General features: G+C 38.4%; 1 protein-coding gene across 2 annotated transcripts in view; it reads left to right on the top strand.

Annotated features, from left to right (window-relative positions):
* The window catches only part of TOM1L2 (target of myb1 like 2 membrane trafficking protein), a 152,651-nt gene that overhangs the window by 80,181 nt on the left and 46,679 nt on the right, over window positions 1-25,791 (top strand). For both annotated transcript variants that reach the window (XM_027874462.1, XM_027874461.1), the window contains exons 5-7: window positions 644-778; window positions 2,979-3,137; window positions 8,199-8,315. In XM_027874462.1, the coding sequence (XP_027730263.1) occupies window positions 644-778; window positions 2,979-3,137; window positions 8,199-8,315 (411 nt within the window). The remainder of the gene's footprint in view (window positions 1-643; window positions 779-2,978; window positions 3,138-8,198; window positions 8,316-25,791) is intronic.

Here is a 25,791-nt window from a genome sequence, read left to right as displayed (position 1 = left end):
CCTTTCCATTTACATTGTTGTAGTTATAGCATATATTGTTTTCTGGTTCTGCTTGCTTCATTTTACCAATTTTCCCATTTCTCAAAATTCTTCATATTTATATTTGTAACCCCTGATAACACAGTAATAAATAGTCCATTGTATTCTTGTACTACAATTTGTTTAGCTATTTCCCAATCAGTGAGCATATACATTGTTTCTTTTTCTGTTTCCAAAGAAATTGCTGCAAATATTATTTTGGAATATGTTGGACTTTTCTATCTTTAACTACCTTGAAGTAATATATGCCTAACAGTGGAATCTCTGGGTCAAAGATTATGAATATCTTAGTCACTTTTTTAGCATAATTCCAAATTGCTTTTCAGAGTGGTTGGATAGTTCACAGTGCCACAGTGCGCCTGTCTTTCCATGCTCCCCCCCGCCCCAACATTGACTATTCCTGTCTGTTTTGGTTTTTACCAGTTCTCTGGATGTAAGGTGAAACTTCTGAATTCTTTTAATTTGCATTTCTCTTAATGATTCTGAGCAGTCTTTCCATATGGTTGTTAATAGTTTGCAATTCTTCTGGGTCTGTAGATTTTTAACTTTGGCAGAAATTTTTAAGTAAACTGTCATGAAAGATTTCTTCTCTCATTTTTCTTAGGCTTGGGCTGATGCATTTCGGAGTAGTCCTGATCTCACTGGAGTGGTGCACATTTATGAAGAACTGAAAAGAAAAGGGATTGAATTTCCCATGGCAGACTTAGATGCCCTGTCTCCAATACATACACCACAGCGGGTAAGCAACAGCATGGCATTTTCCAGGAAGACCCAGTAAAGAACTGGATAACCTTCCACCAACCTTCTGTTGTTCCTTCTTAATTATTAAACTTCAGAACACACTTTTGCAAAGTTTGTAGGATGTTTATTTTTTTTTATTTTTATTTTTTAGTGAGGCAGTTGGGGTTAAGTGACTTGCCCAAGGTCACACAGCTAGTACGTGTCAAGTGTTTGATCTGAGGCTGGATTTGAACTCAGGTCCTCCTGACTTCAGGGCCGGTGCTCTATCCACTGTGCCACGTAGCTGCCCCGAGGGCATTTTTTTTTTTAGGAACAATAAGGAATGTATAAAATGAGGCAACTGGTTGGTGATTTAAAAGCTTGTGGAATCTGCTTCACCTTCAGAAGATTTTAATATGAAGCCTAGAAAGATCCAATTGCTGTATCATTTTAACGTCAAGTTCTCATGAAGATGGTTGCTTACTTAGACTCATCATATAAGCCTCATTAGTATCTACTTTTGAGAAATCTGATTAGAGTTTGAGAGATTCAATTATCTCTCCCTCTGAGAGTCACCTTCAGTCTTGGGGGACACAGAGGGATGGAGATTACTGATGATTTTGCAGAGTGGCAAAGAGCTACATTTTTTCCCACCACTGCAAATCAAGTGAGTCATGCTTTTTTTTTTTTTTTGTTAGCAACAATATTCAAAGTGAATCCAAGCAAACCATTCATTCCAATCAGCTTTGGGAACCACAACTTTAAAACATGTAGTTCAAGGAAATTAAAACTTAGAGGTCTCCCCAGAAAGTTTTTATAAAGCTAGCAGTCATGATCATGATGCTGTGCTTACAGGAGCTGAAAGCACATAGATTTCTTTATTCATTTTATCAAAATGAGGTTGGGAGCATCATATATTCTCCCTGTTTTACAGAAAGAGAGAGGACTAAAAGTTAAGGAATTTGTTTGAGAACACACCAAAGGCGGATCTTGAGACTAGAACTCATGTGCTAACTCCCAGTCGAATATGGTCTACTGGACCAATAAGATGTGATTACACAGAATGAAATGAGATCTTTGTTTTGTACCTGCCTATATTATACCAGCCCTTTGACCTCCATTTATGTAATACTGTGATGGTAACAGCAGTATGATCGAGTTGATAGCATCCTGGCCCAGAAATAAGAAGACTTGGGTTCAGATGTGGCTTCAGATCTTAATTAGCTGTATTGTTCATGGACAAGTAACTTAGCTCCTTAGAATCCCAGCTTTCTCATCTATAAAATAAGGATAATAGTTTTAGTATATACCTCACAGGATTGTTGTTAAGAAAGTGCTTTGATAATCTCAAACTGCTTTATAAATTTTTATCATAAAAATGGGAGTCTTGACAGTCAATGAGTTAATGTACAAGAAGTGACTTGAGATGCTCGAAGGGAGTCGTGCTTTTCAAAACATTGTACTCATTATGATTGAGATTTGTATTATACAAACTGCTTTCTGTGCTTTGTGGTTTAAGCATAACTGCTTTACTCTTCTAATAAAGACACAAAGTAGTGTTGTTGTGCCAGTGGTTACAAAGAATATTCTGTAATTATATAATTACCATTTATATTATTCTCCTTGTAAAGGCCAAAATATAGTAAGTTATCATACTGTATAAGAATTCATGATTAATGAAACTAAATGCTCTGAAATTATCATGATCATGGGGGAGGTGCTTTCGCCCATTCTTTGCAAAGTTGGGGGACTGTGGGTGTAGAACAATGCATATAATGTTCTGTTTTTTGATGTATTAGTTTTGATGAGCATTTTTTAAAAATTCTTTGTTATAAGGGAAAACCCTCTGGGACAGGGTAAGGGAGATATATGTTGGCAAATCAATGTAATATAAAAACAAAGATGATAATAAATATTTTTAAAGTCTATGATTAATAATACGTATCATCAGCCTCCTATCTAAAATGCTAGATATTCATTATAACCACAGTCATAATTCCCTTGAAGAGCTTAACATATCTTCAGGGCTATTTTATTTCTTCTCACACCATTCAGGACTACAAAATCAGCAGTCAGATTGACGCTAGAGCCATGGTGGCTGGATTGCCAGTCTTTCTGCCCCTCCTCAGGCATCTGGGATGTTATTCAGGGTGGGATAGTTCATGTGTATTCATCTAAACAGTTTAAATGCATGGAGGATTTTGTTATTGGTGTGACAGAGCATCCCTGAAGTGGATCCGGCAGCGACTATGCATAAGTCTCAATCGCAGCAAAGAGTGAGCTCCACATCCTCTTCGGCACCTTCTCCTACGCCATATGCAGCCCCTCAGGCCCCATCTTTGAATGTGACTGGGTCAATCACCGCCAACTCAGAACAGGTATCTTTTAACCTGGAGTCTGTTAGCAAGGTAGCTTACTTTGCCACACTTCCTGTACAATCTAACCTGGTAATGACCCAAACCAGGGTTCATCAGAAAAGTTTAGGAGGATACCTTTTTTTAAAAATTTCGAGGATTGACAATGGTTAAACATTTGAGAATTGAACTAGAGTTAAAAATGATGGCCCTGTCTAAACTTTTAAAAAATATTCTTTCAAACCTTTATCTTCATCTTAAGAACTTATATAGGAAAACTCCAAAAAACTAGACTCCTAGAGAAAAAAGTTTTTCTAGTTGTGTAAGTAGTTAACTTAGGGTAAATTTGAAGCCCATTTTGGTTTCAACCCTTCTTACAGGAAACCTTTCTCAAATGTATTTTTGTAGCTTTCCTGCCTTACTAAATGTAATGATTATTATTTAATCTTAGTTTGATTAAGGAGCTTGCAGAGACTGATGATTATCATTCTGAAAATCAATTCTTATTGTATAGGACTGTAGATTTTGTTTTAAAAGCTTAGATTGAATGTGGAATGATCCAAGAACATACCTTGGAAGTTGTTTTAATAACAGTATTCTTGAGGTCAGTTTATTATCTTGTGACTTTCCTATTTCTCCTTGAAACAAGAGGCAGAAAAAAAATTTAATACAGGCTAACATTGCATTGGCTTCTTTTGGCAACCATGTCACACTGTTGATATACTGAATTTTGCAGTCTACCCCCAGATCTTTTTCAAATTGACTCCTATCTAGCCAAGTTTCTAACATAACATGAACTTTATTTTCAGAACCTACATGTAAAACTTTATGTTTATCCCTATTACTTTTTGGTTAAAATTATGAATTATTGCTATCCTTTAAAAAGAATTACAGATGGAGACTTTGGAAATTCTTTCCCTAGAAATGTTAAAAAATAAAATAGAATTCCATGTGAATGTGATTGCAATATAGTTCTGATAAAGGTACTGGCAGAAAATAAATTATCCCTCAAGATTTCTTCCAGAACTAAGATTTTATGTTGCAGATACTAAGCAATTGCTACTGTGTTCAAGATGCTGCAGTAGGTGCAGATACAAAAACACATAACAGGTGGTCCCTGCCCTCAGTTTACTACTTGAGGAGGTAGCAAACAGACAAACATGAAAAATAGGACAATGTATGTTAAGTACCAATACTAGAATAAGCTCAGAGAAGGAAGAGATCAATATGGGCTTGGGTGATCAGAGAAAGCTTAATGCAGGAAGCATAACTTGAGCTGAGTTTCGATTGGCTCACTCAACCAAACTTGCTCCTTCAACCCATCCCATGTCTTCTACTCTCTCACCAACAATTGGTTTCATTCCCAGTTTTGTTAGCATGATGCAACACGCTAACAAATGGAGCGCAGGACTTTGAGTCAGGAAGGCTTGTGTTCTAACTCTACCTTGGACACTTAGTTTACCATGAGCAAATGGCTTAACTTCCCAGAGTATCGGTTTTCTTATCTGAAAAGTGGATGTAATATCTGTAGTATTTGTCTCACAGATTTGTTTTGGGGTTCAAATGAGATAATATTTGTAAAATATTTTGAAAACTTTAAGTTATATAAATTTAGTTATTATTATTAAATATTTCACAAGCTACTCTACTAGAATCCCCTGCCTTTCTTAACTTCAAACATTCGCAGCCTTTGAATCTTCACCCCTAATAACCTGCACCATCAGATTTCTTTGTACCTATTCCAGGGCTACTGCGCGTTAATGGATAAGTTCACCAAATTGAGGTTACTTCACCTACTATAAATTTTCTGTTGCACAACCTTAGCTATTTCCTGGATGCTGCTTGCATCTCTGCCTTTATTGACCACCTCTCTTTTTCCCTTCAGCATCACTATTCCTTCTCTTTTCTCCTTTCTTTCCTATTTCCACATTTATACCCAGTGCCGTCTTCCTGCTTGACAACATTAAGAACCTGTCTAACGTTAGTTCCTTCAGCTTCCTTCCTCATTCCTCAGAAAATCTCAGTAGCAGCAGCTACTTTTTTTTTCCTTCCCTCTGATCACATGGGCTGATTCTTCTACTGATTTCATTTATCTCATTCCCTTCTAGCTCCTCCAGAACTTTCCTCCAACAGTCATCTCTTTATTATTCATATTTATTCTCTCCCCTGCCACTGGTTTCCTCTACCTACAAACCTGTTTTTGTCTCCCCAGTCCTATAAAAGCTCCTCCTTAACCCTTCTAGGCCATTTAGGCCCTGGCTCAACCATTTCATCCCTTTTGCAGCCAAGCACCTTGGGAAAAGTTGTCTTTATCCATTCTTCTGCTTCTAACCAATCTGTCTTCTCTTTCTACCACTCTACTAGAATGATTTCTTCACAAGTCATCAATGATCTCTTAACTGCCAAATCCATTGTCCTTTTCTCAGACTTTTTCTTCTTTGACCTCTGCAGCTTTTGATACAGTTGTTCACTTCTCTCACCACTTTCTCTTTTGGCTTCAGAATTTTTAATACCACCCACTGTTAGCTCTCCTCTTTCTTCTCCAACCACTCCTTCACTGGCCCTCCAAAGAGCTTCCCGACTCCTCATTGTAGGCATTTCTTTCCATCAGGCCTGCCCTTGTCAGTCTTCTCTCAGGATGCCTTTTCCTCTGCAGTCTCTTTCTCTGCCACTGCTTCAGCTGTCACTTTTTTATACAGATCTATAAGGATGACTTTCATGTCTATATCTCTAATCTTTGACTTCCCTTTTGAGCTCTGGACTCATATCCCCATGAGCACCATGCCTTCAGGATGTCACTATCTGGATGTCCTACCAATTCTCCAAATTGAGCATGTCTAAAACCAAGCTCACTGTCTTTCCCCTGAACTTACTCACTCTGTAGACTTCACCATTTCTGTTGCTGATACCATGGCTGCTCCAGTGTTTGTACCCTTGAAGTTTTGTTTTTTTTTTTACCACCCTCTCATATACAATTAGTTACCAAGTCTTCGTGATTGCACCTCAATAAAATGTCATTAATATGTCTTTCCTTCTTTTTCCTCCCACTATAACCACTCTCATCCAGGTCATCATTACCCCTTGATTCCTTACAGGTCTTCCTGTCTCCACTCCCTCTATTCTGTCCTTGATACTACTGCCAGAATAATCTTTCACTTGCATGGATCTCTTCTTCTATTTTAAAATTTTTATTGGTTCCCTTTTGCCTACCTCGTGCAATTTAGGTACCTTTTCCTGACTTTCAAGGCACCCCAAAATCCAACAATTCACTTCTTTTCCCTACTGTATTTCATATTATTAATTTCTTTGTTATCTGCACTCCAGCCACACTAGTTTATACCTTGTCCTCCAGATATGCCATGCTATCTAACATGTTTTTTGACCTGCTGGTATTTTAGTAATTTTTGCCCTCTTCTGTGCCCCTGGAATTCACACTGATTTCCTGGTCAGGGATACCTTAGCAGCAGACATCACTTGGGGAATGAATGATGGCCTAGCTTATTATGGTAGCTCATAATAATTTATTATGTGATGTAGCCCATCAGTCAGCTGATATGAGGTGGAGGAAACCTGTAACTTAGGTTCTAGATTTTCTACTGAGTATCTACCATTCATATTATGAATTATTGGACTTCCCACCTAAGTAGTTTGTGGCAGGGAAATGCCCTTCAGCCATTTTCTTCTATCATTAGTAATCATTTTTTCTATGTGATGAATACCTAAGCAAGCTCCTTTATGATACAAATTGTGGAATTAATGGAAGCCTTCTGTGGCCTTCACATGTGTCAGAAAGATTTTGGAGAAGGGTAAGCAGAGAGTTGCCAGGATCATCAGAGGACTGAGACATTGAATTGTGACAGAAAACACAGAGGAAAAAAATTTTGCAACAATATAGGCTTTGGCAGCAGGAAAAATTAAGGTATTTATTTCAGTTCTCAAGTTTTTATGAGCAGGTTTCAATCACTTCCACATAGTTGGCTGAGCAAATTCCAAGGATTTCTTTCCACCAGGTAGTTTCTAAGGCTAGCAGGTTACTGCTCTCCTAACCTTCCTTCCTTCTTTTTCTCTCCCTCCCTCCCTCTCCCTTGCCTCCCTATTGCCCTCTCCATCTCCTTTTCCCCTCTCTCTCTCTCCCTTTTTCCTTTTTCCTCCTCCTTTCCCTTTTCCTCTTCCTCTTCCTCTCTTTCCGTCCCCCCTCCCTTTTCCTTGCCTTCTTTTTTTTTTTTTTTGGTGAGGCATTTGGAGTTAAGTGACTTGCCCAGGGTCACACAGCTAGTAAGTGTCATGTTTCTGAGGCCGGATTTGAACTCAGGTCCTCCTGACTCCAAGGCTGGAGCTCTATCTACTGCGCCACCTAGCTGCCCTCCTTGCCTTCTTTCTCTGTCTTTCTTTTCCACTTCTTTCTCCCTCTCCTCCCTCCCCCCATTCCTCTCCTCCCCTGGAAGAGTGCTGAAAGAGCTGATTACCTTACTAAATAAATACTCTCTCAGTTCTTGCCTCCTAGGAATTTGTAATCTATGTCCCTAGTGCAATACTACATGCAAATAGGCATTTTAAATGCTGTTTGATAAGTTTTCTCTGAAGTAGTCCTGCCTCATTAGTGACACCTTTGTGTCTCACTAAATTGCCAAAGATGCCACCTCTTCTTGCAAACGTGCATTCTAGCATAGGAGAAAAAAATAGAGCAAAAGAGCCTCTTTTCTCAGTTTACAGTGACTACAACAGTGTCAATGGAAAGAATAATAAAACAAACCCAAACACTATATAATTATAGTGACCAAATTTTGCCCTGAGAATTGTTAAGAAAAATATTCCCTTCATTGCAGAGTTTAGGGACTTTGAGTATGGAATGTTGCATATACCTTTGATATAGTTGATGTGTTGGCTGGTTTTGTTGAGTTCATTTTTTTTCTATTTTTTAATTTTTATTCCAAAGGAAGGCTCACTGATAGGTGAGAAGGAGAGGGAGATATTCAGAAACAAATGCAATATTTTTGAAAGGCATTGAGGAAAAAAAAAAACAATTCTTTTAAGATAACTGCTAATTTATCCCTCTTCCTCGCCCCTGCCTTTGGCTTATAACAGATTGCCAGGCTGCGGAGTGAACTTGATGTTGTCCGAGGAAACACAAAAGTCATGTCTGAGATGTTAACAGAGATGGTTCCTGGGCAAGAAGACTCCTCCGACCTTGAGCTGCTGCAGGTAAGAGACTCATTCCTCAATGAGGTATGCCCAGATTCTGGTATAGGCATCTCTGTGATGTTCCTTGTTTATAGTAAGCACTTAATAAGGATTGAATTGAATTGAAAATTCAACTGGACTGCTGACTAAAAAGATATCTTCTGACAGATTATTAAATATTTCTTTTCTTGCTACAATCTGAAGGATAGCAGTTGGGGAGTTTTAGTGAATGCTTTTAAATGGGCTTGAATTTGATTTACTTTGACTTCATGGTTTCTGATTTTCTCGAATAGTGCTAGATCTAATCCCTAGTATCTCGGTAGCGTTGGTGTCCCGAGGATAGATTAAATCTTTAAGAAAGGGAATGATGCAGACATATAACACTCACTAGCAGTGTGGCTCTGGGCAAGTCACTTAACCCCGATTGCCTCACCAAAAAAAAAAAAGAGAGAGAGAGAGAAAAAAAAAGAAAGGGGATAATGATAGCAATGGTAGGATCTGCTGTGGTCCCCGACCTTTTTGTGAAGAGGGCTTCTCATTTTTTCTTTTTAATTGTTTTTATTTATTTCATTAAGTATTTCCTAAAAGAAAACACAAACCAAATTTTAAAAATGCAGCAATTTTTTAAAAGTATGCTTCAGTCTGTATTGAGTTCATCAGTTCTCTCTGGAGATAGCATTTTTCATCATGGGTCCAGGCTTCTAATTTTTTCTGGAGATCTTGAGATGACTAGGCATGGGGACTCACCACAGTGACCCTGAATTGACCAGTATTACACTCTCTGCCATGTTAGAGATCTCCAGAAACCATAAAGAGAGGTCTGTGCTGGAAAGAGGTCCATGCCGGAGGCAACCTCCTTGGAGATCTACTGATTAGGAACTTTCATGTTGTTTGTTACACTTCATTATTTGTTCTAGAACAGCCAGGGTCAGATCTGGATCCACTGAGTTAGGAGGCTTCAAAATTTGTTGGAAAAAAGCCTAACCTTAGTCCATTTCCTTGTTCACGCCCAGGATAGCATCTTGTTAATGATATACTAGGAATACACAAGAGAAAATTGAGGCAGCTAGGTGGCACAGTGAATAGAGCACTAGGTGTGGACTCAGGAAGACCTGAATTCAGATCTACTCTCAAATACTTTTGAGCTGTGTAACCTTGGAAAAGTCACTTGACCTCATTTTTCCTCAATTTCCTCCTCTGTAAAATGAGGATAATAGTAGCAACTACCTCCCAGGGTTGTTGTGAGGATAAAGTGAGACAATAAAGTGCTTTAGAAACCTCAAAGCACTATATGAATGCTAGCTAGTTATTTGTAAAAAGAAAATGTTAGTGATTTTAGTTGGAGGATAGTCAGTTTAAACAAATGGCAGTGAGAAGGAAGGAAGGATGAAACAGCTGATGAAGTAGTGTGAGAGCCTCACATCTTGACTGTGGCTACTGCTTCTTTTGCCAAACACACAGAGGTCTAATTTACAGCATCAGTTCTTCACTTAGGGCACTTCTGGCCAAGTGACCATTGCCCATACCAAAGGCTCTTACCTGATAGAGGGCCCTTCCAAAGTAGAGCTCAGTCTTTTCCCAGCTAGCCTTCTCAGTAGAGCTCCCTCGTGTAAGAGTCAGCACTGCATTTCAGACTTCTCCCAGAATATCTAGGGAAGAGGAAACAATGGCCCTTGTCATCAGAGAGCTTTCTCTGGGGGAAAAAAGTGCTTAAAAGGCCTCCCAGACCCTGGCCCTTTCTTAGTTGGCCCCTGCAGGGAAACCAGGTTTGCTTCATGGTAGAAAATCTACCAGTCTGTGTCCCAGAGGCCATCCCTGTTGCATTACTTCAGTGGTGCTCTTTCTGTCTTCTGTACAAGGTGGTTATTTTCTATCATCCTCCCTTCACAAGTGAGGTTTCTTCAGACATTTCTATTAAAATGTACTGGGGTGTGAGGTCAGCTCAGAAACCAAGTACGCTTCTCACAACAACTTGTGTTTTCTCAATCCTGGCATTCTTACTGACAAAGGGAGATTTTTCAGTGAATGACACAGTTACTGGCAGCCTGGGTTGAGCTGAATGATGTCGCCTTGCGATTTTAGTGGCCCTAAACAACAGGGGTGTCTGCGTGGGTGTGGGTGGGTGTGGGTGGGTGTGTGTGCATGTACATGCACGCATACATATTTTAAACAAGTCCACTGCCCAAGCCCAATAGGATATAATCTCCTTGTTTACGGTTTTCAAAAAAAGATTGCTTCCTGTGACGTTTTTCATTTTAACATTCTGTTCCAGCTCTGGTTTTACCAGGCCTGGTCGATTGCATATAAATCAGACAGAAAAGTTGCTATTCTGAGTAACAGTGGGTGGTTATCCTTTCAGCAGAGGAAATGCAAAAGTTAGGCAGTTCTGTGTGAAACAGATGTGGCTCTTCTGTGCGGCTGATTTGTGTCCTCACTGTTCAATTGTTCCTGACATTCTTTTTGCCCTTCCTCTGAGTGAAATAGAAACAGATTTCTAAGTCTCCCTTCACAGCCAAATAACAAGCTGAATAGAAGAATGTAGCTGGTCTTCCAGTCATGAAAATGTCATAATCTGGTTTGAAAGAGTGGGATCAAAATCAAGCCCTGTGGATCCCCTCCCTCAGGCTGCTAGTGCAGCTAGATTTCTCCAGGTGGAATTTATCCAGAACTCAGAATGTTGGCCCAGGCAGTGAAAATAAACACATTTGTCACCAGCCCAAATGTTCATGCCAACAAAGACATTCCTGATTTGGGTATAAATTGCTGGCGAAGGAGAAGGGATAAGCCAGAAGAGAGATAGTCTGAGATGTCAACATTGGAACTCACTGAATAGCAAAAGAGTAATTTACCCTGTTGAATCAAGGAGCACAGAGAATAGGTCCTGCTTTATCATTATCACTATTTTTGTTGTTGTTGAGTCATTTTAGTTGTGTTCAACTTTTCATGACCCCATTTGGAGTTTTCTTGGCAAAGATACTATAGTGGTTTCCCATTTCCTTCTCCAGAACATTTTACAGATGAGGAAACTGAGGCAAACAGGGTTAAGTGACTTGCCCAGGGTCATGTAGCTAATATGTGTCTGAGGCCAGATTTGAACTCAGGCCTTCCTGATTCCAGGTGTAGTGCATTATCCACTGTGCCACCTAGCTCCCCAATTATCACTGTTACTACTACTAATTATACTGCCACCTTGCCTTAATCCTCATTTTTGTTTTACTTTTCATAGCCAAACTCATAGAGTTGTCTTTACTTAGTGCCTACATTTCTTCACTGCTCAATTGCTTCTTAACCCCTTGCAATCTAGCTTTCAACCTTGCTCTCCAAAAACTATTTCCAAGTTTAGCAGTCCCCTAACTGCTGTGTCCTGAGTTCTCTTCTTCCTCTATACCATTTCAGTTGGTGATCTCATCAGCTTCCATAGATGCATTTATCACCTCTAGGCAGATGATTCTGAGATCTGTTTGTCTAGCCCTAAGCTCTCCGCTGACCTTCAATCTCAGATCTGCCAACTGCAACTATGGGACGTCTCAAACTGAACGTGTCCCAAACTAAATTCATTTTCTTACTCCTTCCTCTTTTCCTAACTTCCATATTACTGTTGAGAGAACCACCTTCCTCCCAGTCCCCTAGGCTCACAACCTAGATGTGATTGTCAACTCCCTTACTCACCTGCACCCCCACCCCCATATATAAGCTGTTGCCAAAGCCTGTTGATTGTACTTTCCTGACATCTCTCTTATACTCCCTTTACTCCTCTGACACTGCCCCCATCCTGATGGAGGCCCTCATCACCTCACGCTTGGACTATTGCAGTAGCCTACTGCTTGGTGACCCTGACACAAGTCTCTCCCCACTCCAGTCCATCTTCCACTTAGCTGTGAAAGTGATCTTCCTAAAGTCTGACCATGTCACTCTCCCTCCCCACCCACCTCAGTAAACTCCAGTGGCTCCCTGATACCTCCATAATCAATATAAAATCCTCTGTTTGGCATTCAAAGCCTTTGGTAACCTGCCCCCCCTGCCTTTCTAGTCTTGTTATACCTTACACTCCCCAACATACTCTCTGACCCAGTGACATTGGCCTCCTTGCTGTACCTTAAACAAGAAACTCCATCTCTGGACCCTGGGCATTTTCACTTACTGTCCCCTGTGCCTGGAATTCTCTTCCTCTTACTTATGCCTCCTGGTTTCCCTATCTTCCTTTAAGTCAGCTAAAATTCCACCTTATAGAGGAAGCTTTTCCTAGTCCCCTTAATTCTAATACCTTTCCTTCATTATTTCCAGTTTCTTTTTTTGTTTTGTTTTGTTTTTGTTTTTGTTTTTGTAGGCAGTGGGGTTAAGTGACTTGCCCAGGGTCACACATCTAGTAAGCATCAAGTGTCTGAGGCTGGATTTGAACTCAGGTCCTCCTGACTCCAGGGCCAATGCTCTATCCACTGCGCCATCTAGCTGCCACTATTATTTCCAATTTCTTCTGTACGTAGACACTACTGATCGACTAAACAACAACAAAAAGTTTGTTTATACATAGTTGTTCACATGTTGTCTCCCCATTAGACTGTGCGCTCCTTGAGAATGGGGACCATCTTTTGCCTTTCTTTGTATTCCTGGTGGCATAGTGTCCAGCACGTAGTAGGCACTTAATAAATGTTTTTTGACTGACTTACTGAAAAAAGTTCCTCTTGAACACCTACTGTCTCTTCCCTTGGCTTTTTCTTAGTTTTTCTTCTTTTTCAACCACACCTTCAGAGATCTCTTGTGATAGATTGTCAATCTCTCTCCTACTCATTAAGTATTAAGTGTTGGTGTTCCCCAGGACTCTGTCCTAGGCCACCATTTCTTCTCTACATGATGTCCCAAAAGCCTTAGTGCAGTTTTAAGCTACTAAAGCTTAAAACTGCACTAACACTTTGAAGACATCTTGTATATGTGTTCTCAGTAATATCATTGACTCCCCTGGGTTCAGTTACTATATTTATGCAGATGATTCCCGGACATGTATATATAACTCAGATGTCTCCTCTGGTCTCTAGTCCCACATGGCCAAATGACTGCTGGACACTTGCTTTATGCCCCATAAACATGTTCAAATTCAGCATGTTGCAAATAAGCTCATTATTTTTCCCCCTATATATGGCCTTCCCCCAGACTTCCATATTTCTGTGGAGAACACCAATGTTCTCATCACCGACGTTCACAATCCTACAATCATTCTTCGCTTCTTCTTCTTCCTTAGTCCTCCCTCCCAGATCTAATCAGTTGCTCAATCATGTACCTTCACAGTGTATCTCACATTTGTTCCCTTCTCTCCATGCACATAACCACTACCTTAGTTCAGACCTTTATGACATCATTTGGAATAGTGCATCCAATCTCTTTCTCTCTCTAATTCATATTTCACATTAATAGTCCCAAGACACTGTCATACCACGGATATCCTTCCCCTGCTCAAAAATTTCCATTAGTTCTCTGTTGTTTCTAGGATAAAATATTAACTCCTTAGCCTGATATTTAAAGATTTGCACAACATGGCTTCTGCTTGTCTTTTCATCCCTATTTCATATTCCTCTTCATGCAATCTATGTGTTGGCCAAACTGGCCTTCTAGTAAGTTATTCCCTGATTTTAACCTGTCTCTCTCATCTCTTTGCCCTTACAGAGGCTATCCCCTAGTGTCTGCAGTGCATGCTTTCCTCACCTAGGACTCTTAAAAACCCTGGCTTCCATGAAGGCTAGTTCCTTACAATCTCCTATGTAAAGCCTTTCCTGACCTTTCCCTCCATTAGTGTTTTCTCCTTTGTGAAATTAGCATGTATTTATTTACCTGTCCTTGTTATCTTCTCCTGTGGAATGTAAAGCCTTTGAGGGCAGGTACTGTGAAGTTTTTTCTCCTTTGTATCCCCAGTGCCTGGCTCAGTTCCTCGTACGTAGAGTGCTAAATGAATGTTTATTGAATTGAATATGTCCAGTATTTTTCCAAAGCATTTTCATGTCTGTTATTTCATTTTACTTTTTTTCATTTAATTTTTGGGATGATGTGAAGTTTGAGATGATGAGCATCATTATCTCCATTTGGCAAATGAAGGAACAGTTGTAGAGAGATTGAGTGTTTTGCCCATAGTCACATGGCTACTTGGTGGCAGTAGCAAGACTTGAACTCAGTTTTGCTGACTTCTAATACAATGCTTCTCTACTATACCTCACTCTTCCAAGCTCACTTCATTGGCTTTGTCAGAGTCTCGAAACATTCTTAGCAATTACAACTTACAAGACAGCATTCTATTTGTCCTATGGAAAAGAGAATCCCAGGACTAAATAACAAACAACTCCTTGGGCCATTTATGCTTTTTTAAAAAAATGAAATTATTCTGTTTATGCTTTTTAAGAAATTAATAACATTTGAAAATTAGAATTTCCAACATGGGAATGTACCACATGGATATACTCATCAGATGCCTAAAGGTACACCTTGCTTTCCTTTGGTTAAGGAATAGCTAGGAGGGGGGAGATCTACTTTTTGTGACAGGATGGGATACAGAATTAAATTCAGTAAGCATTTGTTAAGTGTGTAATATGTGCAAGGCACATTCTGAGGCACTGAGACTACAAAGAGAAAAACTAAATATTCCCTTTCCTCACGGAGTTTGCTAAATTTATACATTCATACTTTTAGGCCTAAGGCAAGAGGACTAGAGACTGTCTCTACAGTGACAGAAAATCAGAAACTAAAGTATGGTGAAGAGTACCTCCTATCTCTTGGTAAAGAGGTGATGGACTAGAAGAGCAGAATGGCCTGTGTGTCAATATGTTTTGTTTGACTGTATTTTTCTGTTGTAGGGGATGACTTGGAAGGGATATATTAGGTAGTGATAGAGATGAGGGGGAGGAAAGAAAAGATAATAATACATTTTTAATAACAAAAGTTTCCAAAAATTAACTCTGTATTGGGCATAAAAATCTCACAAATTCCTCAAAGCAGAATATTAAACATATCTTTTGCTAACTTTTTGCTAATGCAAAAAATATATATTCAATAAAGGGCCTTTGAAGAAAGGATTAACAATTAATTTGAAACTAACTTAATTCTAAAGAACTGATAAGTCAGAGAACAAATCATAGAAACAATGAAAAACTTTATCAAAAATATAACAACATTAAGACAACAAACCAGAACTTTTAGGATACAGCTAATGCGGTCCTTAGGGGAAATTTTATGTCTCCAAACACTTTGATTAACAGAAGAGAGACAGAACAGATCAATGAATTGGGCATGCAACTTTAAAAAAAAAAGTAGAAAAGCAACACATCAAAAACTTTAAGCACCAAATTGGAAATTCTGAAACTCAAAGAAAAGATTAACAAAAATGAAAGCAAAAAAATTAATAACAAAAACTGAGAGCTTTAAAGAACTAATAAAATGTATAAACAATTACTTAGTCTAATTAAAAAAGAGAAAAAAAATCAAATAAAAAGAATTCACAACAACTAAAGAGGAAATAAAGGAAATTATCTGAAACCATATTGCCCAGTTGTATGCTAATAAAACTGGTAACTTAGAAGAAATGGATGAATACTTAGAAAAATGAAAAATACTCAGATCAACAAAAGAAGTAGACTATTTAAATAACCCAGTTTCAGGGGGAAAAAAATTGATTGAGCAATTCATAAAGAAAAAAAATCCCCAGGACCAGATGAATTTGTAGATGAATTCTATCAAACATTCAAAAACTAATTCCATTATTATATAAACTGTTTGTAAAAGTAGGAAAATAAGGCATGCTTCCAAACTCTTGCTATGATATTAATGGGATGTTGATACTACTAAACCAGGGAGAGATGAAACAAAGAAAGAAAATTGTAGACCAATCTACCTAATGAACATTGACACAAAAATATTAAATAAAATAATAGCAAAGAAGTTTTGGCAGTGTATTTAAAAAAGATGATATACTAGGTTGGATTTATATCAGTAATGCAGAGTTGGATCACTATAAAGAAAACTATAAATAGATGATAGACTTTTAGTAATAAAAACATAAAAAATAACATGATTATGTCAGTAGGTGATGAAAAAGCTTTTGACAGAATCCAACACTTACTTCTGTTAAAAACACTAGAAAGCATAGAGGTAAATAGACCATCCCTTAATATGGTAATATCTGTTTTAAAACGAGAGCCATTGTTTATGTAATGTAGAAAGAGTAGAAGCCTTTATAATAAGATCCAAGGGTAAAAAAGAATGTCTGTTGTTACCACTAATTTGATATAGTGCTGGCGATACTAACTTTAGCAATAAGACAAGAAAAGGAGATTGAGGCAATAAACACAGGCAAAGAAGAAACAAAACCATCAGTTTTTGCAGATGATTTGATGGTTACTCTTGAGAATGAAAAAGAAATTAAATAAAGATTAATTGACAGTCATTAAAGCTACTTAGTACTGGCTAAGAAACAGACTACTAGATCAGTGGAATAGGTTAGGTACACAAGACACAGCAATCAGTGACTATAGTAATCAACTTTTTGATAAGCCCAAAGACTCCAGCTTCTGGGATAAGAACTCATTATTTGACAAAAACTGATGGGAAAACTAGAAAAGAGTATGGCAGAAATAAGGCATAGACCAAAATCTTATACCATATACCAAGATAAAGTCAAAATGGGTACACGATTTAGAAATAGAAGGTGATACTGTAAACAAATTAGGAGAGTAAGGAATAGTTTACCTGTCAGATCTATGGAGAAGAGAATTTACAACCAAACAAGAAATAGAGAACATTATGAAATGCAAAATGGATAATTTTGATTACATTAAATTAAAAATGTTTTGCACAAATAAAGCCAATGCAACCAAGATTAGAAGGGAATCAGAAAGTTGGGAAACAATTTTTACAGCCAGTGTCTCTGATAAAGGTCTCATTTCCAAAATATATAGAGAACTGAGTCAAATTTATAAGAATGCAAGTTATTCCCCAATTAATAAATGGTCAAAGGATATGAAAAGGCAGTTTTCAGAAGAAGAAATTAAAGCTATCCACCGTCATATGAAAAAATGTTCTCAACCACTATTGATTAGTGAAATGCAAATTAAAACAACTCTGAGGTACCACATCACACCTATCAGATTGGCTAATGTGACAAAACAGGAAAATGATAAATGTTGAAGAAGATGTGGGAAAATTGGACCACTAAGGCATTGTTGGTGGAGTTGTAAACTGATCCAACCATTCTGGAGAGCGATTTGAAACTGTGCCTAAAGGTCTATAAAACTGTGTATAGCGTTTGACCCAGCAATACCACTTCTAAGTCTGTATCCCAAAGAGATCATGCAAATGGGAAAAGGACCCACATGTACAAGAATATTTATAGTAGCCTTTTTTGTGGTGGCTAAGAATTGGAAATTGAGGGGATGCCCATCAATTGGGGAATGGCTGAACAAATTGTGTGTATGAGTGTAATGGACTGGTATTGTTTCATAAGAAATGGTAAGCAGGCAGACTTCAGAAAAACCTGGGAAGATTTCCATGAACTGATACTGAGTGAAGTGAGCAGAATTAGGAAAACATTGTACACAGTAAGAGCCACATTGTGAGATGACCAACTTTAATAGACTTAGCCCTTCTCAGCAATGCAGTGATCTAAGACAATTCCAAAAAGACTTATGATGGAAAATGCTATCCACATCCAGAGGAAGAACTATGGAGTCTGAATGCAGATCAAAGCATACTATTTTTTCTATTTTTTTTTGTTTTTTTTTTCTTTCTCAAGGTTTTCCCCTTTGGTTATAATTCTTCTTTACAACATGACTAATGTGGAAATATGTTTAATATGATTGTACATGTATAGCTGATATCAGATTGCATGCTGTTTTGGGTGGGGAGGAGGGGAAGAAAATTTAAAACTCAAAATTTTTTTTTTAAACTTTTTTTTTGTTCTTTGCTAGGCAGTGGGGTTAAGTGACTTGCTCAGGGTCACATAGCCAGTAAAGTGTTGGAGACCAGATTTGAATTCAGGTCCTCCTGAGTCCAGGGCAGGTGCTTTATCTACTGCACCACTTAGCTGCCCCTAAAACTCAAAATCTTATAAAAGTGAATGTTGAAAATTAAAAATAAATGTTTAAAAAAAAGATTAATTGAAATAGTTAACAATGTCAAAAAAATTTCAGGATATGAAAGAAATCTACATAAATCATCAGTGTTTCTACATATTACCTGTAAAACCCAACAGAAAGAGATAGAGATGTTGTATTCAAGATAAATAAAGAATGTGTAAAATATTTGGGAGTCAGACTGGAACTATGTGAATACATCTACCAAAAAGTTGTTACCACTAATTTGATATAGTGCTAGAGATACTAGCTTTAACAATAAGACAAGAAAAAACAGAACAAAACAAAAAAGTTGAAAAGGGGATATAAGTAGGGCAGTTTTGTTACTACATTGATAATATGTACTTTTTAAAAAATTACTTAAGCAGAAGATCATAATTTCATATACATACTTTTTCTCTTTTGAGAAACATATTGAAATGTTTGATGATTCTTAAGTTCACAATAAGAAAAACACTCTGAAAATTAGAAGAGGTAAGTTCTAGTTCCATTTCTGCCACTAACTTGACTGAAATCTTTCTGAGTCTCTGTTTCCTCATTTGTCAAATTAGGAGTTTAGATTCAATGTAAATTATCTCTAAGGTCTCTTCTACCTACCGCATCATAGGATTCTAGGATCATTATAAAGAATACTTTCAGGGGTGGCTAGGTGGCACAGTGGATAGAGCAATGGCCCTGAAGTCAGGAGGGCCTGAGTTTGAATCCGGCCTCAGACCAAACACTTGACACTTACTAGCTGTGTGACCCTGGGCAAGTCAGTTAATCCCAATTACCTTAAAAAAAAAATACTTATATCTAGGTTCATATTTTATATTTAGTTTGCCATTAAGTAGTGGATGGCTTGCCCCTTTTTTCTTATTCTAATTTTATCACAAATAAAATGACTAAAAACATTTTTAAAAGAAATCTATGATTTTACATTGCTTAGTTGCATTGTCCTAGAGTCTTTTCAACAAAAGATTTTTTTTCTCCTTCAGCCTAGCTACATCTAAAAGAAAATTTCCAATATCACATTGTATATCCTTTTAGGACTTAGGATTCATAAGTTGGCCACAAAGTTGATTAAAAGAATGACACAATAGTTCATGAAAAAAGGATAAAGGAATTGAGATAAATCAGCTCATAAAGGAGAAAACTTTGGGGAAATTTTTGAGACCTCAAACCATATGAAGTATTATTATGACCAGCTTTTGCCCTTCATTCATTGCTGATATTTATGTAGAGCTTTAAAGTTTGGAAAGCGTTTTATATACATTGTATTGTTTGAGCTTAACAGCAGTTGTGTAAGGTAGGTACCACGTGTGTCCCCATTTTGCAGAAAACTGGAGAGGAAATGAATTAAAGCTGACTTCTAAGGAATTTACCTTATGAATGTAAGAAAAGAAATACATGGGAGAATTGTTGGAGCCTGGAATGGTTGACCAAAGACTGCTGTAGAATCAACTTTGATGGAGATCTTAAAAATGTAGGAGAAATTTTTGTCAATCTGGCATTGTCTACGAGGGGAAGAGTTAGACTATTCAAGGTACTTTATAGCATTAGTGTGCCATGATTTGGGTTAGAATTCTACTTTTGTGCTGTGGCTAATGCAGAGTAACCAAGCAAGTACCTGTTGGCTCTAACCCTTTTAATTCTTGGGGTTTATCCCAACAGAGTGATAAGGTTGACATGTCTTTTATTGTATGAAAAAATACATGTTTAGCATTCAACCTGGAGAAAAGAATTTGCAAGAGTGATATGAGGAGAGATTACAATGTGAAAAGATCTCACTGTATTATAAAACCAGGCCAAGTCCCTTTAGTTCTGTCTTTAGGAATAGCAGTTAAAATTAATGTCTAGACTGTGTTTTAAGAACGAAACCATCCACAGCTGCAGATGACATGAAGCTTGGAGCAACCGCTAATGGACTGGCTGACAGGCTTCAAAAGAATTTTGACAAACTGTAGCACTGGGCTGAAGCTGATAAGATGACGTTTAATAGGAATAAATGTAAAGTCTTAAATATGATTTTTCAAACCCATGTACAAGATAGAGGAGACATGGTCAGAAGTTTGTCTGGAAAACATCTGGGGATTTTAATGCACTGCACGCTCCATATGAATAAGACAACAGTGTGATGCCAGAATCACAAGAGCTAATGTAGTCTTCAACTTCTTGCCTTCAAGAATAAAGAGGCAATAGTCCCTTTTACCTTGCCTTGGTCAGAATGCAGCCAAGAGTATTGTGTTCAATTCTGTGCACCACAATTTAGTAAAGACAACGATAAGCTGGAAAACAGCCAAAGTTGTTGACCGAGATGGTGCAAGTCCATATCATATGAAGATTGGTTGGAAGAACTGGAGATGTTTAAGCTGGAGCAGAGGAGGAAAGACTTGAGGGATGCAAAATAGCTGCCTTCACATGTTTGGTAAGTTGTCATGTGCCAGGAGAATTTGATTTTTCTGCTTGAACCCTGGGGACCAAACCAAGATCATGAGCAGAAGATGTAAAAGAGGTAAATTTAAGCATTATTTCTGGAGAGGCTTCCTATCAATTAGAGCTGTCCAGAAATGGAGTGAGCTAGGTGGCACAGTGGATAGAGCACTGGCCCTGAAGTTAGGAGGACCTGAGTCCAAACACTTGACACTTACTAGCTGTGTGACCCTGGGCAAGTCACTTAACCCCAACTGCCTAAAAAAAAAACAAAAAACAACAACAAAAAAAAACAGAAATGGAGTGAGCTGCCTCAAGAGGTAGGAGGTTCTTCCTCCTTGGAGGTCTTCAAGCAGAGACTGGATGACCACTTTCTGGGTATGAAGATTCCTTTTAGGGTATGTGTTTGAGTAGCTGGCCATCAAAGTCCCTTCCAACTGAAAAAATTGTAATTTGAAGGGTTAGGAGGGGATGTGAAGCAGGAGCTATCTAACATACTTCTTTTTGCATATGTGAGTAGGAAAAAGATGCAGTAATTGAAATGGGTAGGAAATATATAAGCTCAGAGTTACTCAGTTACCACCTCACACCCATAAGATGGGCTAAGTTGACAGAAAGGAAAATGACGGATATTGAAAGTGCTAACTGGTCCAACTATTCCAGAAAGAAATTTGGAACTATGCCCAAAAGGTATTAAACTGTGCATAGCTTTTTACCCAGTGATGCTGCTCCTAGGTCTATACCCCAAAAAGATCGAAGGAAAAGAAAAAGGACCCATATGTGCAAAAACATATGCTTGTAGCTTTTTGTGGTGCCAAAGAATTGGACACGGAGGGGATGCCCATTAGTTGGGGAATGGCTGAATAAGTTACGGTATACGAATGTGATGGAATACTATTGTGCTATAAAAAAGGATGAAGGGGAGTAGTTTCAGAAATACCTGAGAAAACTTGTATGAATTGTTGCAAAGTGAAGTAAATAGAACCAGGAGAACATTTTATATAATTATAACAATATTGTAAAGATAATCGGCTTTAAAAGACTTAGGAATTCTGATTGATACAATGACCAACCACAGTTCCTAAGGACTCAATGAAAAATGTCCACCTCCAGTAGAGAGCTGATGGACTCGGAGTGAATTGTGTTTTCTTTTCTTCCTTTATTTGGACATGGCTAATGTGGGCATTTGTTTTGCATGACTATACATATTTGTTATGGATTTTGTTTTTCTTGCCTTCTCAGTGGATGGGGGAGGGGAAGAAGAAAGGGAAGAAGAGAATTAAGGAACTGAAAATAAAATAAAATTGAATTAAGAAAAAAAGGTACTTCTGAGACCACCTAGCTTAACCTGTACCTGAACAGAAATCTTCTCTGTAGTATCACTGACAAGTGATTATGTTTAGCCCTTGCTTGAAAGGGAATCCATTACCTCTTGAGGCAGCCCATTCCACCATGGAAGGGAATGGAATGGTGGAACGGTGGTCTCTAGCTCTTAGGAAGTTTTTCTTTATGTTGGGCCTAGAAGAGTTGCCTTTCTGCAGTTTCCATCTGGTAGTAATAGGTGTGACTTCTAAATCCAAGAAAACCATGTCCAGTCCCTCTTCCATGTGACAACTCTTCCAAACGTTGTTCATCTTTCGTACTTGAAGAAGACCAGTAACTTCATGACGTTGGGATCAAGGTACAGTGTGTTCAACAGTGTCTGATCAGTCTGATATGAGGTTGGAAGGCTCTACCCAGGTCAGGCATAAGTAGTCTATTTGAACATTTGGGATGGAGATGTCTCTACTTTCGTGCATCTGATGCTTCCATTGTGCTATTGCAATTCTGCTTTGCTCATAGAGCGCAGTGCCTTCTTTGATGTGGCCATGCCACGCTGGGTAGGTGATCTTGTGCCAGCATCTCCCATGTCTCACAATCAATACTACAGTTCTTCAGAGAGACCTTGAGAGTGTCCTTATATCATGTCTTCTGACCTCCACGTGAATGCTTGCTTGGTGCAAGTTCTCAATAAAATAATCTTTTAGGTAAATATACATTTGGCATTCAGGCTATGTGGCAAGCCCATCAGAGTTGCACTCTCTTCAATGGAGTTTGATTGCTTGGCAGTTCAACTTGAAAGATGGCCTCATTGTCTAGTACCTTATCTTGCCAGGTAATCTTTAGAGTCTTCCTAAGACAATTCAAATGTAAATGGTTCGACTTTCTGGCATGGTGCTGGTAGTCTGTCCAGGTCTCACAAGCCTACAACAATGAAGTCAGCACGATGGCTCTGTAAACTTTCAGCTTTGTATGCAGCCTAATAACTCTTCTCTCCCATACTTTCTTTTTGAGCCTCCTATATGCTGAGCTAGCTCTGGCAACATCTTCGTGGACCTCCCTGACAGACAGCTGTGTTCTCGCTGTACCCTGCTGCTGCCCCAGTCTTCTATTCTTTAAACATAACAACCCTGATTCCTTTAACTGAGCTTCATTTTTGGCACGGCCTCATGATATCCCTCATTATCCCAGTAACCTGTCTCTGAACATGCATCAATTTATGAGTGTACCACTAGTGGGACTCAAACTTCAAGAAGGTTATTGCATGCAAAAATATTTGTAGCAACATTACTTGTGATAACAAAGATCTGGATACAAAATATGCTACCAAAGATTGGGACATAGCTGGATAACTATGATATATTTATGTTATGGAATTATATGCCATAATTAATGACAAGTCTGAAAAAGTTAAAACATGGCAAGGTTTATATGAAGTGATTTAAAAATAAAGCTAAGTCAACAGAACAACATACACAATTATTACAACAATATAAATAAAACCAGCACTGAGAAAGAGACAACAAGATTTGGGTCAGCACCATTATCAGTGTTAGTACAATACTGTCAATTAAAGGGCACATTGGGCACTAGAGTCAGGAGGACCTGGGTTCGTATCATTCCTCTGACACTCCTTGTGTGACTTTGGGCAAATCATTGGACCTCCTTGGGCTTCAGTTTCCTTATCTGTCAAATGAAGTGGATTAGACCACATGGCCTCAGAGATCCCTTTCAGCTCTAGTTCTATGATGCCGTCATCCTGTGATCCTTTCTTAATCAATAGACTGTACAGGAGACTTCTGGCAGTTGGAACCAAGAATTCTTCCAGCTCAAAACAGCTTAGGGGTTTGGGAAGAGAGATCTGTGACAGAGTTGTGGAGGCTAGCCTGGAGCCCATGTGTGGATGAAATAGCAGTGGTGGTGACCAGCAGCAGCAACTTTTGAAGCTCCCAAGCCTGAGACAGTAAGGGGACCTGGCAGCTGCTCAGAAAGGTTCTACAAGGGACCCCTGTGCCAGCACCTGACACAGGTCCAGACACTGTTTGGCAGCTCCATTGCCTATACCCACTTCTGGATCATAGCTCAAAGGCATGGAGGAATGCTTTGGGTCAAGAGGGAGTGGAAGCCCTGAGGGGCAACTATTTAGCAACTCCATTGTCTATACCCACTTCTAGGTCATAGTTCAAGGGCAGGGAGCAGTAATTTCAGTCTAGAGGGAGTGTAAGTTCTAAGGGGGCAGTATCAGTTGAAATCCCAAGGGATCAGGAGCCCTTCCTGGGTAAGGACCAGAAAACAGATCAAGAGAGCAGTGACCATCCCTCTCCACAGATCACAATACCTTAGATGCACCAAAAACTTCCACCCTGCCTTCCCCCCCCCATTAGCTCTGAAAAAAGCCTGAAGCTTGAGACAGTGCCCCTTCACCCCCAGCAATGGAAACAGAGCCCAATGTTAACATAAAGTTCCAAACCAAGGAATTGGGGGAGAGGAGGAGGTATGAGCAAACAACAACGACAAAAAAGAACCTGACCATAAAAGGGTACTGTGGTGTCAGGGAAGCTCAAGGATCAAACTGAGAAGAAGACAGGGAAGTTAAAACCAGCTGCAAGCAAAGCCTTTAAAAAAAAAAAAAAAAGAATTCCTGGAAGAGCTCAAAAAGAATTTTCAGAATAAAATAAGAGCAGTTTGCTATTTCCTTTTTCAGTGGATCTTTTTGTCAGGCATCAGAGGTTAAGTGACTTGCCCAGGGTCACACAATTAGGAAGTATCAGAGGCTGGATTTGAACTCAGGTCTTTCTGACTCCAGGCTTACTCTATCCGTTGAGCCACCAGCTAGAATTGCTAACTATAACAATAACACAAGAGAAGGAAATTGAAAGAATAAAAGTAGGCAATGAGGAAACAAAATTGGCACTTTTTTCAGATGATATGATGGTATACTTAGAAAACAGTAGAGAATCAACTAAAAAAGAACTAGTTGAAACAAATGTAACAATTTCAGCAAAGTTGTAAGATATAAAACCCCACATGAATCATCAGCATTTCTATATAATACCAACAAAACCCAGCAGCAAGAGATAAAAAAAGAAGTTCCATTTAAAATAACTATAGACAATATAAAATACTTGGGAGTCTATCTGCGAAGACAAAACCAGGGATGATATACATACGGTTACAAAACATTTTTTCACACAAATACAGATCTAAACAATTGGAGAATTATTCATTGCTCATGTGTCGACCAAGCCAATATAATAAAGTAACAATTCTACTTAAGTTAATTTACTTATTTGATGCCTTACCAATCAAACTACAAAAGAGTTATTTTATAGAGCTAGAAAAAAGGTATAGCAAAATTCATCTGGAAGTACAAAAGGTCAAGGTTATCAAGGGAATCAATGAAAAAAAAGTTAAAGAAGGTAGCCTAGCAATTCCCAATTTCAAACTATATTACAAAATAATAATCATCAAAACAATCTGGTACTGGCTAAGAAATAGAATGGTGGACCAGTGGAATAGATTAGGTACACAATACACAGTAGCAAATGACCATAATAATCTATTGTCTGATAAACCCAAACAAAGATCCAAACTTTTGGGGTAAGAACTCACTATATGATAAAAATTGGTGGAAAAACTGGAAAGCAATTTGGCAGAAA

Source organism: Vombatus ursinus, unplaced genomic scaffold (assembly GCF_900497805.2).
Source record: "Vombatus ursinus unplaced genomic scaffold, bare-nosed wombat genome assembly UNPS02014807.1, whole genome shotgun sequence".
In the NCBI taxonomy this organism is placed as follows: Eukaryota; Metazoa; Chordata; class Mammalia; order Diprotodontia; family Vombatidae; genus Vombatus; species Vombatus ursinus.
The sequence above is the reverse complement of the archived record's forward strand: the minus strand, read 5'-3'. Positions and strand labels throughout refer to the sequence as shown.